Consider the following 14,843-nt stretch of genomic DNA (forward strand, 5'->3'; position numbering starts at 1 on the left):
AGGAAAATGGAATGGAGACCATCGGGCTAATGTAGCTTTAGCACTTATGTTTTAGTTGGTCTTACTTTATGATTGATTACCACATTGGTTTCAAATTGTCAATTTTGATATTTCAGTTGTGGTCGTTAAACTACAACATGTGGTTCCCAAACTCATATAGGCCGACAGTATTATACTGGAATGTCAGATCCTAGAATTTTTTAGTTTCAAGCCACAGAGATATCATTGGTCATGTTTACATTGTTTTGGTCCCTCAGTAAATATTTGCCAAACGTCTCTGTGGGAACAGCAGTACATCCATGCATATACTGACAGTTTCCTACTGTATTAGATCACATGACTTCCTATACAACCCTTTGCACAAATTAAGGAATCACCCGTCCTGGTGGACGAGCAAATCAGTCATTAATTTAGTACAAAAAAAAGCTATTCATGGATGTTCCGCAAAACAAATGTTCTATAACCACCCCCCCCCCACACACACACTTGCCATTTAAAAACAAAAAATCCTGACTGAGTACAACTTTCTTTAAACCTGAAGTGTGGCATTTTGAGTACAAATTGTTTTGTGAAACATTCGTGATAGGTCTTCAAAATTAAACATACAAATGATCGTCATCCAGGAGCAGTGGTTTCATAATTTTTGCCAGGATTTCTACAATAGCTCTGTTGGCTTTTGAGATCAGGGCACATGTTTAACTAATTTAGTTGATCGTACTGAAGAGTACTGTGAGTATTTCAATTCAATTTTGTCAAAGTACAGTCCTATTGTACTTGAAATAGTTCTGTGGAAGCAGTGTAACGCTGCTCCGAATATGTGACGCCGTAATGTACTGTACTCCTGTTGTTTATGGTGTTTCAAAAATGCTTTGTCATCAGTCCTGCTGCTTATTTGTTTTCATTTGGGCCAGGTGTTTCTTGTACCCGCTTTTCAAATTAATCCAGGAGATTTGGGAATGAATGTAAATTGGTCGGTAGTTTGTCACATTTTCATTGCAGAAGATAATTCTAACAGCAAATGTTAATTTGATTTAACAGTTTCAAGCCTTTGGTGCATTAATCTCTAAAATTTGTAATTTTTTTTCAACTAAAAAGTTGAGCAAGTAAATATTTAGTGGTGATGTTGCTAGTGTCGACTTTGTTGTGGACCTGATGCCTAGCTGTTATGGCAGCTATTCAGTAAAAGATGTTGGTTCGTGTTCAGGAATCATTTGAATTTTCTAATATGGTTTTTTTTTTTTTTTTTTTGGGTGAGGCGCTCATTAATACCTGTGTAGCTAAATGAAATGAAATTTTAGTACAGTTTATGTATTTATTTTCTTCCTGTTTTGCTTTATTTTTGTCAATGCTAAGAAAATTAATCCCTACCAATGAATGTTATTCATTCAGGTACACCCCCCCCCCACCCGTCATGCCTCCCATCAAGGTAGTTATCATTCCACGATTATTTTTCTTATTTTCTTCTTTATGTGGTGTTACTGTCTTGTCTACTTGCTGACCAAATCAAAATGTGTTCATGAATGTCTGTTTCTGTTTCAATCAATGCCAAATCTTTATTTGGGTCAATACACGCAGGTGAATTAGCTGACTTTTACTTAAGCCTTAAAAGACCAATTTAATTATTGCAGTATTTGCTGTAGTGTTCCTTGTTTATATTAAACGATTGATTTTAATTTCGGCCAATCATGTTACCTGTGTGGTCATTTTGCATTTATGTATTGATGGTATGGGTGATTTCATAACTGGTAAATCAATAAAAGAGTCACAGTAATTATATAAACAAAATAGCGTCCTGGCCCAGACGCCGGTCGGTTCGGAAGCAGTGACGTCACAGAAACCGTCCACAGTAGTAACGCCCCCTCAAACTTTCATTTCACGTTTGCCCTAGCGTTAGCGTCGTTTTCGGTCGCCGAAGACGTATTTATTTCATACATCAAACAGAGTCACCGTGTTTTCTTGCGGACTGTTCAGCTGTGCAACTGCGCGTGTTTTGGATATTAAGGTAAGTTTCATTTCGTAGTAAATGCCGTTTATTCTCAACATATCTGCCTAGATAGCGTTAGCCACACGCTAGTGGTAGCAAAGTGACCAGACGAGCGGTCTTTAAAACGCGCATGGCTTGACCTGTGAACTCATATTTCTTGCATTGCAGATTTTGAGACTTGAAATAAATAATGTCATGTGGAAGAGGAAGAAGCTAGAAAGTTTGGTGAGCACCGTATACTGAGATTCAGTGCAACTTAGCTGATCTCATTAATACTGTGGCTACTTAAATCATGTTTGTTGTTTAATTCAGTTTCTAAGAGAACGTCTTTGTCAAGATTATATGTCTGACTTTGTATTCACATCAGGTGTGCGGATGGAGTCGCACAAGGGCTCAGAAGTTGTTCATCAGCAGCAAAAAGACAGAGGCCAGACTTGTTCCCCCAGACTGACACAGTTCTGTTCAACAACCGTCTGCATAGAGGCAAGAAGACCAACCTCAGATCGGATCTGATCATGTTGACGATTCACTAATTCTGTTCAAAAAACTGATTATGAGTGGTCATTCGGGCAGCATGGTTTTTAGGCATACATCTAAGATGTGCATGCACAGGAAAGAGAAGCACAACATAAAATTGCGTACGAAGAGAACATCAGTGAGTGAGACTCAGTCGACAGCAGGCAAGCGCAGACGGAAAACTGCCTATCCATGCAAAATATGCGGCAGGCTCTTCCTCCATCATCTGTCTCTGAATGCACACTACACTGCGACTGCATGTCTTAGTGCAATCAAAAAAGGTCAGGGCACAGGAACCGACACAAAAACTACCAAGTTACGAGAGCACAGACCATACAATAAAGTTAAAGGCAGTCTTGCTCAGGGCAAGACTGTGCGGGCCGGTCCAGGGAGGCCAAGACAGGAGGAAGAAGAGGACGATGTGGACGTAGAGGGAGAGTTCCCATGTCCCACCTGCACGGAGGTTTTTTCTCTGCAGTCACAGCTGAGGCAGCACGTGGAGCTCCATGACACATCTATGGTGAGGAGAGAGTGCAGCGTGTGCACGGAGAAGATGGACACCTTCGAGCGTCCGGCGTCAAGGAGGCAACGCTTCTATCACTGTGTACCCTGTCAGGAGGGCTTCTCAGCACTGGACTCCTTCCTTGAGCACTGTCAGGAGCACCTGCAAGCTAGGGATGAAGAGGAGGGCTGAGGCATGGAGGGCTCCAAATATTAGGCCAGCAAAGCCTGAGGAACTGGACGTAGAACGACGAATGGGAAGTGCACACACATCTACCGGTAGCTATGTTAAACAGGTGCAAACATATTAAGAGTCATCATCACTATAAGGTGCCTTTCGGAATTCCTAATTTCACGCCTAAAAAGTTAACTTTTTGCATTGAGCTTCATATTCATTGTCTTAATGGGGAAGTCAAATCAAAAAATGGTGTTACAATATGTTCTATGCCCCCCAACTAGTCTAAATAGCCCATACTGATTAATATTGCATTTGTCAAATATTAATTAAGCAGCAAAATGCATCCATTTAAATCCATCTCAGTGGGCGTCCATTTTGCCACATGCTGTCGCCTGAAAATGACATCACAGTTGCTCAGGTAACGAACAATCATGGCTCAGCTGTTTGGTGATATAATGTTCACAATCATGGTATCATTGGTCATAACCTGAGCCCTGAGAAATTGTGATGTCAGTTCCAGTTGACAGGAGGTGGCACAATGGCTGCCTCCTGAGGTGCATAAATACAGGTGAATTTTGCTGCTGAGTTCCTATTTCTACAACCCAAGGTTAATCAGGCTGCATAGAAAATGTTTGACTTTACTGCCCCTTTAGGTAAATGTTATCCTGTTAGAAATCTGTATTGGTCAAGCTACCACACGTGTTTATGAATTCACCAAAGCAAACAATGCAGCAAGCTAACGGCAAAATGTTACCTTGCTGAACATTTTTGGCCACTGTTATCATTTAATAATCACATGTAGGACCTTGATGTAAAACATGATTCATCAAGCTAACTGTATATCGTGTAACACATACAGTGTATTTTGAATTTAAAAAGGGGTTTCATATCAATTGGTTCAGCATGACAGCGTGCACATGTGAAGCTTGTCAACATTCAATTACACACGATGAAAACTATGAAACAAGTGTTCATATGTATTCTGCAACTGTCCACTGTTTCAGCCTCTATTGAAGAAAGACAAATTGTCGTCTTATCATGAACATCGAGGTCAATTACCCCATGATGACAAGTTCAACAGCAATTTCAGGGAGACAAAATGTTCAGTATAATTTTTTTTTTTAAATGGCCTCGATGTGATTTAACTGTCTCATTTTATCAAATACCTTATGGAAAAACTACATACAAATGATTTTGCATCAAACCACTTAAACTGTTGTTAACAGCAATATGGGGGGCATTGCAAAATCAGGTACATCCAATGAAGGGAAAACGCCACAAAATGAAGGAAACACTTAAAAAAAAAGTTGTACTCGTATGTGTGCAAATGTTAGCCCATGTATATAATAAGGCACCACAGATTTGGTATTCAGCTACATTTTATGTTTTCATGAGTGATTCTGATAGGGGCACTAAAGGCACTTCCATTGTGATATTGACCCATTGCATTTATGATCAGCTATTTTGAAGAATTTTTCAGTTCTCATATTGAATGTACATTATTGGTCGCTCACTGGTCTATGTATCCCTACAAATCTCGGATAGGTTTGGGGCCGGTTTATTTGAAGATGTACAAACCCCAGGAAAAATGGCACCTTAATTGTTTGGAGGGCTCCATCATCTAACCATTTTCAATATTTCTATGTATATTTTACAAATCACTCAGTGGTGTACATTTGTATCTGGCTCTGCAGACTGTCAGTCCCACCACATGTGTGATTTGGTGTTTTGAATGTGACTGGGTATTTTTTTTCCCTCTCTAGCTACTGTTTTCATTTTATTGCATGTTTTCTAATAAACCTTGGTTTTACCTCAGACTTCATGTGGTATGTATGTAGAATTAAGAATGGAATAACCGCTGAATGTTAACAAATATATACACACCCACACATCCATTTTCGAATCCGTTTATCCCAGCTGTCTTCAGGCAGTAGGCAGGGTACACTGTGAACTGCTTGCCAGCCTATCACAGGGCACACATAGACAAACAGCCATTCCTGCTAACAGTCACACCAAGGGACAATTTAGAGTGTTCCGTTAACCTGCCATGCATGTTTTTGGAATGTGGGAGGAAACCGGAGTGCCCTGAGAAAATCCAGGCAGGCATGGGGTGAACATGCAAACTCCACACAGGAAGGCCGGAGCTGGAATCAAACCCTGCACCTCTGCACTGTCAGGCAGACTTGCTAACCAGTCGTCTACTGTGCTTGATATAAATCAATCGACATTTACATAGTACCTGCTCCCCCATCTATGAATGAGCAAATGGCCCGTCAGTTCAAAGCTAATGTGGCCATGGGCACAGATAGTACTGGACGGGAAATTGATTCCCCCCCAGGCCGTTGCAGATTTCTCCACTTTCGCCATGAAAGGTGATGTAAATCTCTGGCAAAATAAAACTTAGATTCATTATTTCTAAGCTTTCCCGCCACGCGAGTTCCAAAATCTCTTCCACGCCCCGTAAATGTGGCCCTTGAGGACAAACGCTTAACCACCCCTGGGCTGTGGCGTAGGTGTGTAATGGTTAATAAAATCCAAAAGGGGGCAGTAGTTTAAATTTGATTTGTATTACCAGCTGCGGTTATACTCAGACGAGGAAATAACAGATTGTCTTCCGGTTGCAAGTGCACGTTTTGCCGGTCTAAAACGAAAAGGCACCGATTCTTTGTCGACTGTTGAGGAAAGAAAGACAAAATGAGCAAAGCGCACCCTCCTGAGCTTAAAAAGTAAGTACTATGTTCAAAGCAGGTTTTGTGTTTCATTCGTCTTTTGAATAGAAGTTTGTATTCGTCTAAAATGACCGCGACGCCAGAGCGCCATTTCAAATATAGCTACCGAGATAAAGCCAATGTGTGTTAGCCTATGTTAGCTTGCACTGTATACCTTCGCTGGGCATGTGTAATACACCCATAACCCTTGCTTCTGGTACCTGAACTAAAATTTCCTTTCTTTCATTTAGGTTCATGGACAAGAAACTTTCACGTGAGTCCGCCTCATTGATTTTTTTATTATACTCGCCTTTGCTGTAAAACAATTTTGTCTCCTGAGTTGCCGACAGTGGTGTTCGTTCGCGCAAGATCTTGTTGCCGACAGTGGTGTTCGTTCGTTGGGGCCGTTAACTCATTCACTCCCAAAGACATATTTATATGTCTTTTCACACTCCACACGTTCAACCCCAGATACTTATTTTTTTTTCAATTTTTCCAAGACTTAGGGTAAAAAAAAAAAAATGGAGTCTAGAATTGGCTGGTACTGAATGAGTTAAACACTTCTTGGTTTAGTTTGCGTTGAGCCCCCCCCCAAAAAAAAATCATACTTATAAAATTTAACATGAATACAGAGCATGGCAGGGTGAAGAAGCCTCAAATTAAAATCTCATTTTTTTTCTGTCAACAAAAAAAATAACGGGCAGTGTGACTTACAGTACCTTTGGAATTTCATACATTTCTGCATAAAGTGGTCATAACATATGGTCCTCAGCTAAATCAAAAGAATAAAGAGAGTCTGCATAAATTGATAACACGAAGTTTTATTTTTTTCATTTTTAAAATAAAAATAACATGTAAACATTTCCAGGACAGGTAGCAACAAGTAAGTGGAAAATTCTGTGCTTTGGATTATTGTTTTGTTGCAACACCACCCTTCCACTTTTGAGCTTCAACTGTTGCACTGATGGCCACAGGTTTTTCTGAGAAACTATTTTTCAATGATGGTAGCACACTGTCCAGACCCTGAGGTAGCTAAGCTCACCCATGATGCAACCTCCGCTGTGTTTCACAGTTGGGATAAGGTTTTGTTTTTGGTGTGCTGTCCCATTTTTCCTCCACATGAGAGCAACTTGAAGCATGTAATTGATTTGTGTGTGTGGTTCCAATACTAATTGATTTGTGTGTGTGGTTCCAATACTTTTACAGATAACTTTTGCAATCTTCTCCAATTTTGTACAAATTTATGTATAAAGTCTTGACCTCAGCCTGATTGAGATGCTGTGGCGTGTTATCTTGAGAGCTATTCATGCCAGACATCCCATGCGTCTTGTTGAAGTCCAAAATTCATCCTGATCATTATGCATGATTATCTGCAACTGCAGGAAACGTTTGCTTGAGCTTTTTGCTGCCAAAGGAGGCAAATATTAAAATTGGTTTGATGATTTGAAACCTTTGTGTGTGATCGGTATACAAAAAAAAAAAAGAGAGAGAGAGAGAAATCTGGAGGGGGCAAATACTTTTTCACAGCACTGTAGACGATCAGACTATACTGTATGACCGAGTTTATACAAAAGGATTAACAACCACACCCCCTCCCTCCTTACACTGTAATCGTATTTAGTGATGATGATGATGATGATGACAGTGTAAAAAATACACCAAGTATTTGATCAATGCATTTGATTGTCTCTGTGTGTCATGTGTTTTAGTTAAATTAAATGGAGGCAGACATGTGCAAGGCATCCTTCGGGGGTTTGACCCCTTTATGAACCTGGTGATGGATGACTGTCTGGAAATGGGACCGGGAGGACAACAGCATACCATCGGCATGGTGGTCAGTACCCATCCAGCTTTCCTTTTCCTTTGTCATTGTCGTATGCCTGCTCAAAGATGAAGCGCTAACCAATATTCCTTCGTAGTAATCAGATGGCTGTTACATTCATTTTATTATAAAGACAAATTTGGTTGATTGTGAATTCACAACACAAGAGGACGAGGGGTTCTATCTGGGTTGCTCTTGCAGCTACAATCACAAGATTGTAGCTGCAGGAGCATTCTGCTCTCCTAAATCAGATGTACTGTGTGTCGTAGTACCAAGCCTACCACTCATGAGCTGCGAGGTTAACGTGCTTCTTTTTTTTTTCCACCTCCGTTACGATTGGATGTTATCAAGAAGGGCTTGGCATAAAGCAAGTGTATATTTTACCAATATCAGAATGGGATGTTCGAGACGTGTACATGATTAGCACTTGACTAAACGGCAGCCATATGAATAAGTAGATAATGACGCGCTCCTTTTGAGCTGCGCCCCTTTTGCGATGTTAAGCTAATGTCCATAATTTCCATTGACTTTGATGGGAACATCGCCACTGACAACATGGCCACCACATAGTCACATACATCAGTTAGCCGGATCTATACTTTGTCTGTGACAACAGTGGCATAATCTGTGTTGCCTCAGCGCAGTAAACAACAGTGGCCACTTCTGGAATCACTGCAAGACTTTAACACCTAAGCTACAAAGGGACATTTTGAGTGAACTGCACACCGGTTTTTGTCAAAAAAAAAAACAAAACGGAAATCTGTTAAAGCGAGGTTCGACTGTGCATTGGAAATAAATCAAAAGTTGCTTATATCAACCGACTTTCATGACGTTTACTTTTTTTGTCAATGGCTTACAATCATATGACCGACCACACTAAGAACATAGATGAGGTGTGATTGGTCGTTACCAGAGTCCTGAGCGACTATGACGTAATTTTCTGTCAACAGCAAGTGGCAAAACGGCCACCCCCTGAAATGGATTTTTAAAAAGTGGATTTTGGCATTTAATTCATATTCCGTCAATGCAATATTAATCAGCATGGAGTGTTTAGACTAGTGGTGCTGCACAGAACATATTGGGGGAAAAAATGTTACTTGATTTCCCCTTTAATACTGTTTTTTGATTTTGTAAAAAGGCCCGGAAATTATTCTTTCTGAAAGGTTATTCCTAGTTCCCATGTTGTGACTGTATGTACTTTCTGGTACCATTTGAATGTCCTCTAAACATTTACAGGTAAAAATGTTAAAGGCTTACCACCTTCATTTTAAATTGTACTATCACATATACACACGTCATGAATGCTGGTACAAGCTGTAGTGTTTCTTGAGAGTTGAGTTTACTACTATCTTAAAACTGTAAGCTGATGATGGTTATTTAAGATCAGCTGCCTGCTGGTGTGATGAGTTGCAATGTACATTTGATTTAATGAGTCTGCCAATCACAAAAATATTCTGTGACTAGTCAATTATCAAAATCGTTTGTTGGCAGCCCTACCGCACGCACATGAAAAAGTACAATTGTTAATATTAAACAGGCTAATGGTTATTTTTGTCCCAAGCATTTCCCAAGTGGATCGGGGCATAAATGCCTCTTAACACACCACACGCCAAGGGAAAATCGTGTTGTTTGACCAGTTTATACAGACAATAATGAAGTTGGTGCCAGAATGATGACAAAGGTCTTTGTTGTTTGTCTCACTTGTCTTGCTTAAATTTGTAACTTTTCATTTTTCATGTCGTAGGTCATTCGAGGTAACAGCATCATCATGTTGGAAGCCTTGGAGAGAGTATGAGATTGGCTGCAGGGCGCTTGTCTGTGGAGACCCTTTTTTTCCTTTTTTTTTTTTTACACGTTTAACTGAAGCAACACGACTGTCTTTGAATTGTGTAAAATGTCCATCGTTTTATGGTTTTGTGAATAAATCATTTTCTTTGTTGTCTGTGTGCTTATGTTGAATTTACTCTCTAAAATATGGAAATTTAGTGTGTTATTTCATTGCCCGCTTGTGAACTGTAGTGCACAATGCACTATTTATGGCGCAGGTATTGCAATGTATGAATGTAACTTTTTATAACTGCAATTTTGACCAGATTTGGGGAATTAACATCTTTTAGCAGGGAAGATCACGACCAGAGAATATGACAGACTGATTAAAATACATATGACATAAATGCTTCACTTATTAAGTGTTTAAATACGAACGTGTTCTGTGTCATCGCAACTACAGGCTGGATAGAGTAATTCAGCTGTCAGCATTGTTCTAAATGAAATCATCATTACCTAACAGCTGCATCGTTTGAAATGCAGCGAAGATGGTGTCTTCGGTCCATTGCTACACTGGTGAAGTTACGCAAATGTGTCAGAGAACGTGAGAATTACAGTAATGAATGAAAAACAATTGGGTATAGATAGATAAACAATAATCAAGTGGATGATGTAAATAGGTGTACCAGGAAGACGTTAGTAACTCCAATAATGCGGTAGCAAAAAAAAAAAAAACAATGGGTAGAAACCTCGAGGCTTCGTTTTAATTCCTTTCGCGTGTTTAGGTGGCTACGTTTTGCTCCAGGAAAATGTTCCCACACGGACTGTAATTGTCGACGCTTACACTAATCCGGCGTGTTGCATTCAGGTGGCTAAATGGCGGAGTCTCAGCAAGAAACAGCCCATAAAAGACAGAGAATGTCGAAAGTGTGGGATCATTTCAAACTGAAAAAAGAAGACCGGAAAGTGCAATGCGTGTACTGCAACGCAGAACTGGCGTTTCACAACAGCACATCTGTGATGATACAACATCTGATCCGAAAGCATCCTGTTAAAGTCAGGTCAACAAGCCTCGCCGAAACAAGGTATCAGAACGTCAACATGATATTAGCTCGTTCCGTTAGCCTGCTTGTTGGAATGTATGCTGTTCGCTGTATCTTGTTTGTGGAATTCGTGTTGACACAGTTAAATTGCAAGACAGTTAAATAGCGAACACTAAAATCATTCCTTTCACACTCTGCTTTCATTCTTTCACGCGCATGCGTGCACACTGCACTCACAAACACACACCCTCTCTCCGCCGTAAATTTGCTTACCACCACAACATGGTAATTCTCTCATAAACTTTATTTATTGTTACACCGCAAACCGTTTTCAAAGCCGAGTTCCCCACGTTGCCGGTCGTTTTAGAGTGTTTTGACTGATATTTCAAGACCCACATAATAGGGTTTTTTTGACAGTCAAAGCACGCAGCACATGAAAAGACGAGAGTCACTTCTTTTACCAGGAAAAAAATTGAATTTTCCAATTCTTTAGAAATCAACAAGAAAACATGGGTTGCTTTCCTAAAAAAAGACGGGCTTCGGACCACAAGTGTGGAAAACAACCTTTTTGTTTGGTAGCTTCGCGTTTTCCCACATAAACACCCATTCGCAGTTTCATGTTTCAATGTGTTTGGCTGAGGCACCAAATGTGACAAATGACAAGTGCTATGTGTATTCATATACTTTTTCCCCCAGCTCATCTCAGCGGCCAATGGATTGCTTTCTTCGCTCAGCTACGTCATGCACCGCTGAAGAATCTGCCTTGCTAACCGAGAGCATTTTGAAAATGCTGGTCACTGACATGCGTCCACTGTCCATGGTGGAAGACGAGGGATTTAAAAAGATGATTTCAGCTTTCAACCCGAAGTACAGCATGCCAGCAAGACCTCATTTCAAAAGTCTAATGGAGAAAAAGCACCAACAAATAACAGAGAAACTGAAAACGGTCCTTCAGGACACTGAAAGTGTTGCATTGACTACAGACATCTGGACTAGTATGGGCACAGAGAGCTATCTCAGGGTGGCATGTCACTTCCTGGGGGAAGACTGGGAGATGAAGTCCTTCTCTCTAACAACAGTGCCTCTCAAAGAGAATCACACAGCTGCCAATATTGCGGACTGTCTGGAGGAGACCACTGACAAATTTCATATTCCCTTCCCAAAGGTGAAGGCAGTTGTCCATGACAACGGGGCTACTGTAGTGGCAGCAGCAAACATTTTAAAGGAGAGACATGGCTGGGTTTCTGTGAGGTGCTCCGGGCACATTCTGAACTTCATTGTACAGAGCACGCTGAAAAACAGTAAAACCATAACTAATTGTGTGGCTTCTGCGAGAAGCTTGGTTGAACACTTCAAGAAGAGTGAACTGGCCTGTGCCAAGCTTCAAGAAATGCAGAAACAAATGGGAATGCCACCACTAATGTTGATTCGGGACGTAAGTACGAGGTGGAACGGCACCTATCACATGCTATCCAGGCTCCTTGGACAAAGATGGCCCATGACTGCAGCTCTGTCTGATCCTACAGTCAATTCAAGTGGCAAACACCATCACCTGGATCTAAAGCCAGAACAGTGGAACCTCAGTGAGGAGCTGACTCGGGTCCTTGGGCCGTTTGTAAGCGTGACCGAGTTTCTGCATGGCGAACAGTATGTTACTCTCTCTTCTCTTCCACAGCTGGTCCACAACCTCAAGAAAGCAGCACTGAGTTCAGCATTTGAAAGCGCATCAGTGAAGGAATTCCAGGCTCAAGTGGCAGAACAGATTACGGAGCGATGGCAAGAACTGTTTTTCTTTCAGCCCGAAGCTCCGAACACTGTCCTCCTGGCTGCTGCCTTGGACCCAAGGTTTCGAAAACTGAAGTTCTTGCCCGCCGAAGATGTGTTCAAGGTTCAAAGTACAATCCAATCCATGGCGCTAGCTTTCAAAAAGGAAGAAAGACAGTCACAAGTAAGTGAAGATGAAGGCACTGCCACATCAGAAAGCCGTTTTGCTCCAAAGGATGGGTCATTTGCCAACACTATTCTGGGCTCATCATCAGATTCGGATGCCAGTGATGAGGAGCATGAGGCTCAGCAGCTAAGTCAAGCGGTGCAGAAGGAAGTCTTGCAGTATTTTGGAGAGCTTCCTCTCTCCAAGAAGGACAATCCACTGCTTTGGTGGAGAACGAACGAAACACGATATCCAACCTTGGCGAAGCTGGCCAAGCCTTTTTTGGGTATCCCAGCAACACTGACGCCATCAGAGCGTTTGTTTTTTGCTACTGGGAACATCGTCTCAAGACGGAGGGCAAGTCTTAGTTCTGAGCATGTTGATCTGTTGACTTTTCTCCATTGTAATCATAGACTTTTGTAAATGCGTCAAAACTCACAACTCCATCGCTCCCCCTCTCTCTCACACACACACTCACAGCCCTACCGTCGTCTAGGTACCTTTGGAAGTTTGTGGATTCAGCTACTACCCACAACAAATAGACGAATTCATTTTTATATACCCAGCACTGACTCCTGGGGGACACCACAAGCAACACCAAGTTTATTAGATAGATCACCTATTTTTACATAGTGTTTGTTCTGTGAAATAACTATTTAACCAGTTCCCAACTATCCCTCTGATCCCTTATCTCTCCAATTTATTGAGTAAAAGTGAGTGATTTATGGTATCAACTGCCTTTTTTTGGAAAAATGAAATATTCCAACTTCATGTTTTCTTTTTGTCCAATGAGTTTGTTACTTCTTCACCTGTTTCAACCAGTGCCAATGATGTGGTCCTTTTAGCTCTGAAACTATACTGGGCTTCATTTAATGTACAATGCTTTACTCGGAATTTCTCAACATGAGAATTGAAGAGCTCTTCAACACTTTTTTTTTAAACTGTGGAAGCAATAAAAGTGGCCTATAATTTGTAAAATTATGCGTATTATCATTTATGTACAACAGAATTTTTTAAAATGTTCTTAGGAACGTGGCCTGTTTTGAATGACAGGTTAGAAGTGTAGATGATAGGTTTTGAAATATTAAATATAACAGTTTTTATAAATGACATCCATATCATAACTGTCAGTTGACCATTTTCTTTTACTTTTATGCATTCTATAAGTTATTTCTTGTTCACAAGTTGCGTCAAGAACATGGACGGGGGATTACTATGTACAACACCACCACATTGAAAGGTAATATGATCTAACATTTTAGCAGCCAGCTCTGGACCAACATTCACCCAAAAAATATTGAAGCTATTAATAGAATCAGTCATATTAAAATTAGGACCATGCTCATCCTCACAGTACTTTGGAAACATAAACTTGGATGACCCATGTTTTATTAAAGTATTCATGTTTTTTCCAGGTTCCTTCGACATTATTCTTTTCTTGTTATATATGGCCTTTTCTAAATAATACAGGTTCAAGTCGCTGATGGTGTAGCCATCGCCTTAACTTTGGAGCGGGCAGCGTGGTTTCGGGTCTCACTCTGTGACGATGTGGGTGTGAATGGTCGTTTTTCCCTACGTATGCCATGCGACTTATTGGCGACTCGTTCAGGGTGTAGTCCAGTGGTCCTCAACTAGAAATGCTGTAGGTCCACTTTTTTTTTTTTTTTTTTTTAATAAGACCAAGGTCCGGTCCCATGCACGGCGGTCATGGGGAGCAGGGCTATATGCCCATTTAGTATGGTTAAGCCAAGCTTATACAAATCAACACTCCTCACAACCAACCAATAATGGGGTGCATGAAAATAACAATTATTCACTTTGCCAGTACACAGCAAATAATGAGAGGTATTGTGTTGAGGCACAGGAACTCTTTTATTTTGTTAAGTTGTGCCTGCTTAATAATAGAAATAGCCCTTTTAGGGAAATAAGACAATTTTTACTTTAACTTTGTTAAACAGTAGTTGTCTTTTTTTTCCCTTAATTTAACAAAACAATTTAACAAAATACTCATTTTACCAAAATAAATACTAAACATGAAAACAAAAATATCCTTTTCATTTGTACAATTCCCCTTTTCACATCCCCTCTGAAATCACTGAAACATCAGAAGAGGAGTTAAGAACCATTTTAAAAAAAAGACACAAGGGAGCACAGGAATGTGCAGTGCTGTTCTTCCACTAAAGGTGAATGCAATGTCTGAGGCATGCAAATATTATTTGAGGACGCCATTGTGATGATCCTTTACCATGTTGCGGTGTTCTGCTGGTAAACAGCTGCAAAGATCCCCGGGTAGACGGGAGCAAAACTGCACACAATCGAAACCTCCCGCGATTCGTCGTGTCTAATTGTCTGTGTGCGGCTCTCCTAGACTGAAGCTGTGAGCACACTGTGGCG

At 40.7% G+C, this 14,843-nt stretch overlaps 3 protein-coding genes across 8 annotated transcripts; all 3 read left to right on the forward strand.

The window, feature by feature from the left end:
* The first annotated feature begins 1,810 nt into the window (after positions 1 to 1,810).
* Positions 1,811 to 4,298, forward strand: LOC109528617 (zinc finger protein 90 homolog). The gene is made up of 2 exons (XM_019891467.1): positions 1,811 to 2,002; positions 2,352 to 4,298. Exon 2 carries the CDS (start codon positions 2,538 to 2,540, stop codon positions 3,192 to 3,194), a length of 657 nt encoding a protein of 218 aa, XP_019747026.1. The 5' UTR covers positions 1,811 to 2,002; positions 2,352 to 2,537; the 3' UTR covers positions 3,195 to 4,298.
* Positions 4,299 to 5,770: 1,472 nt separating this feature from the next.
* On the forward strand, positions 5,771 to 9,651 carry snrpg (small nuclear ribonucleoprotein polypeptide G). The gene is made up of 4 exons (XM_019891474.1): positions 5,771 to 5,905; positions 6,139 to 6,161; positions 7,597 to 7,721; positions 9,454 to 9,651. Exons 1-4 carry the CDS (start codon positions 5,874 to 5,876, stop codon positions 9,502 to 9,504), a joined length of 231 nt encoding a protein of 76 aa, XP_019747033.1. The 5' UTR covers positions 5,771 to 5,873; the 3' UTR covers positions 9,505 to 9,651.
* A 593-nt stretch (positions 9,652 to 10,244) lies between these two features.
* Positions 10,245 to 13,867, forward strand: LOC109528593 (zinc finger BED domain-containing protein 1-like). Of its 6 annotated transcripts, XM_019891408.1 has the most exons (4): positions 10,245 to 10,561; positions 11,216 to 11,954; positions 12,046 to 12,102; positions 12,195 to 12,300. In XM_019891408.1, exons 1-3 carry the CDS (start codon positions 10,353 to 10,355, stop codon positions 12,079 to 12,081), a joined length of 984 nt encoding a protein of 327 aa, XP_019746967.1. In that variant the 5' UTR covers positions 10,245 to 10,352; the 3' UTR covers positions 12,082 to 12,102; positions 12,195 to 12,300. The 6 variants fall into 6 exon arrangements, with proteins under 6 accessions (XP_019746967.1, XP_019746965.1, XP_019746966.1 ...); XM_019891406.1 differs by having other exon boundaries at positions 11,216 to 12,102; XM_019891407.1 differs by lacking the exon at positions 12,195 to 12,300 and having other exon boundaries at positions 12,046 to 12,134.
* The last annotated feature ends 976 nt before the right edge of the window (positions 13,868 to 14,843 follow it).

This window comes from Hippocampus comes, unplaced genomic scaffold (genome assembly GCF_001891065.2).
Source record: "Hippocampus comes isolate QL1 unplaced genomic scaffold, H_comes_QL1_v1.1 scaffold174, whole genome shotgun sequence".
NCBI classification, from domain to species: domain Eukaryota; kingdom Metazoa; phylum Chordata; class Actinopteri; order Syngnathiformes; family Syngnathidae; genus Hippocampus; species Hippocampus comes.

Bases quoted from the DNA above. Each gene is read 5' to 3' on its own strand.
- LOC109528617 (XM_019891467.1), top strand. From the start codon at position 2,538: ATGAGTGGTCATTCGGGCAGCATGGTTTTTAGGCATACATCTAAGATG.
- snrpg (XM_019891474.1), top strand. From the start codon at position 5,874: ATGAGCAAAGCGCACCCTCCTGAGCTTAAAAA. The intron at 5,906-6,138 runs GTAAGTACTATG...TCTTTCATTTAG, and splicing joins CACCCTCCTGAGCTTAAAAA to GTTCATGGACAAGAAACTTT. The intron at 7,722-9,453 runs GTCAGTACCCAT...TTCATGTCGTAG, and splicing joins AGCATACCATCGGCATGGTG to GTCATTCGAGGTAACAGCAT.
- LOC109528593 (XM_019891402.1), top strand. From the start codon at position 10,353: ATGGCGGAGTCTCAGCAAGAAACAGCCCATAAAAGACAGAGAATGTCG. The intron at 10,562-11,215 runs GTATCAGAACGT...TTTTTCCCCCAG, and splicing joins ACAAGCCTCGCCGAAACAAG to CTCATCTCAGCGGCCAATGG.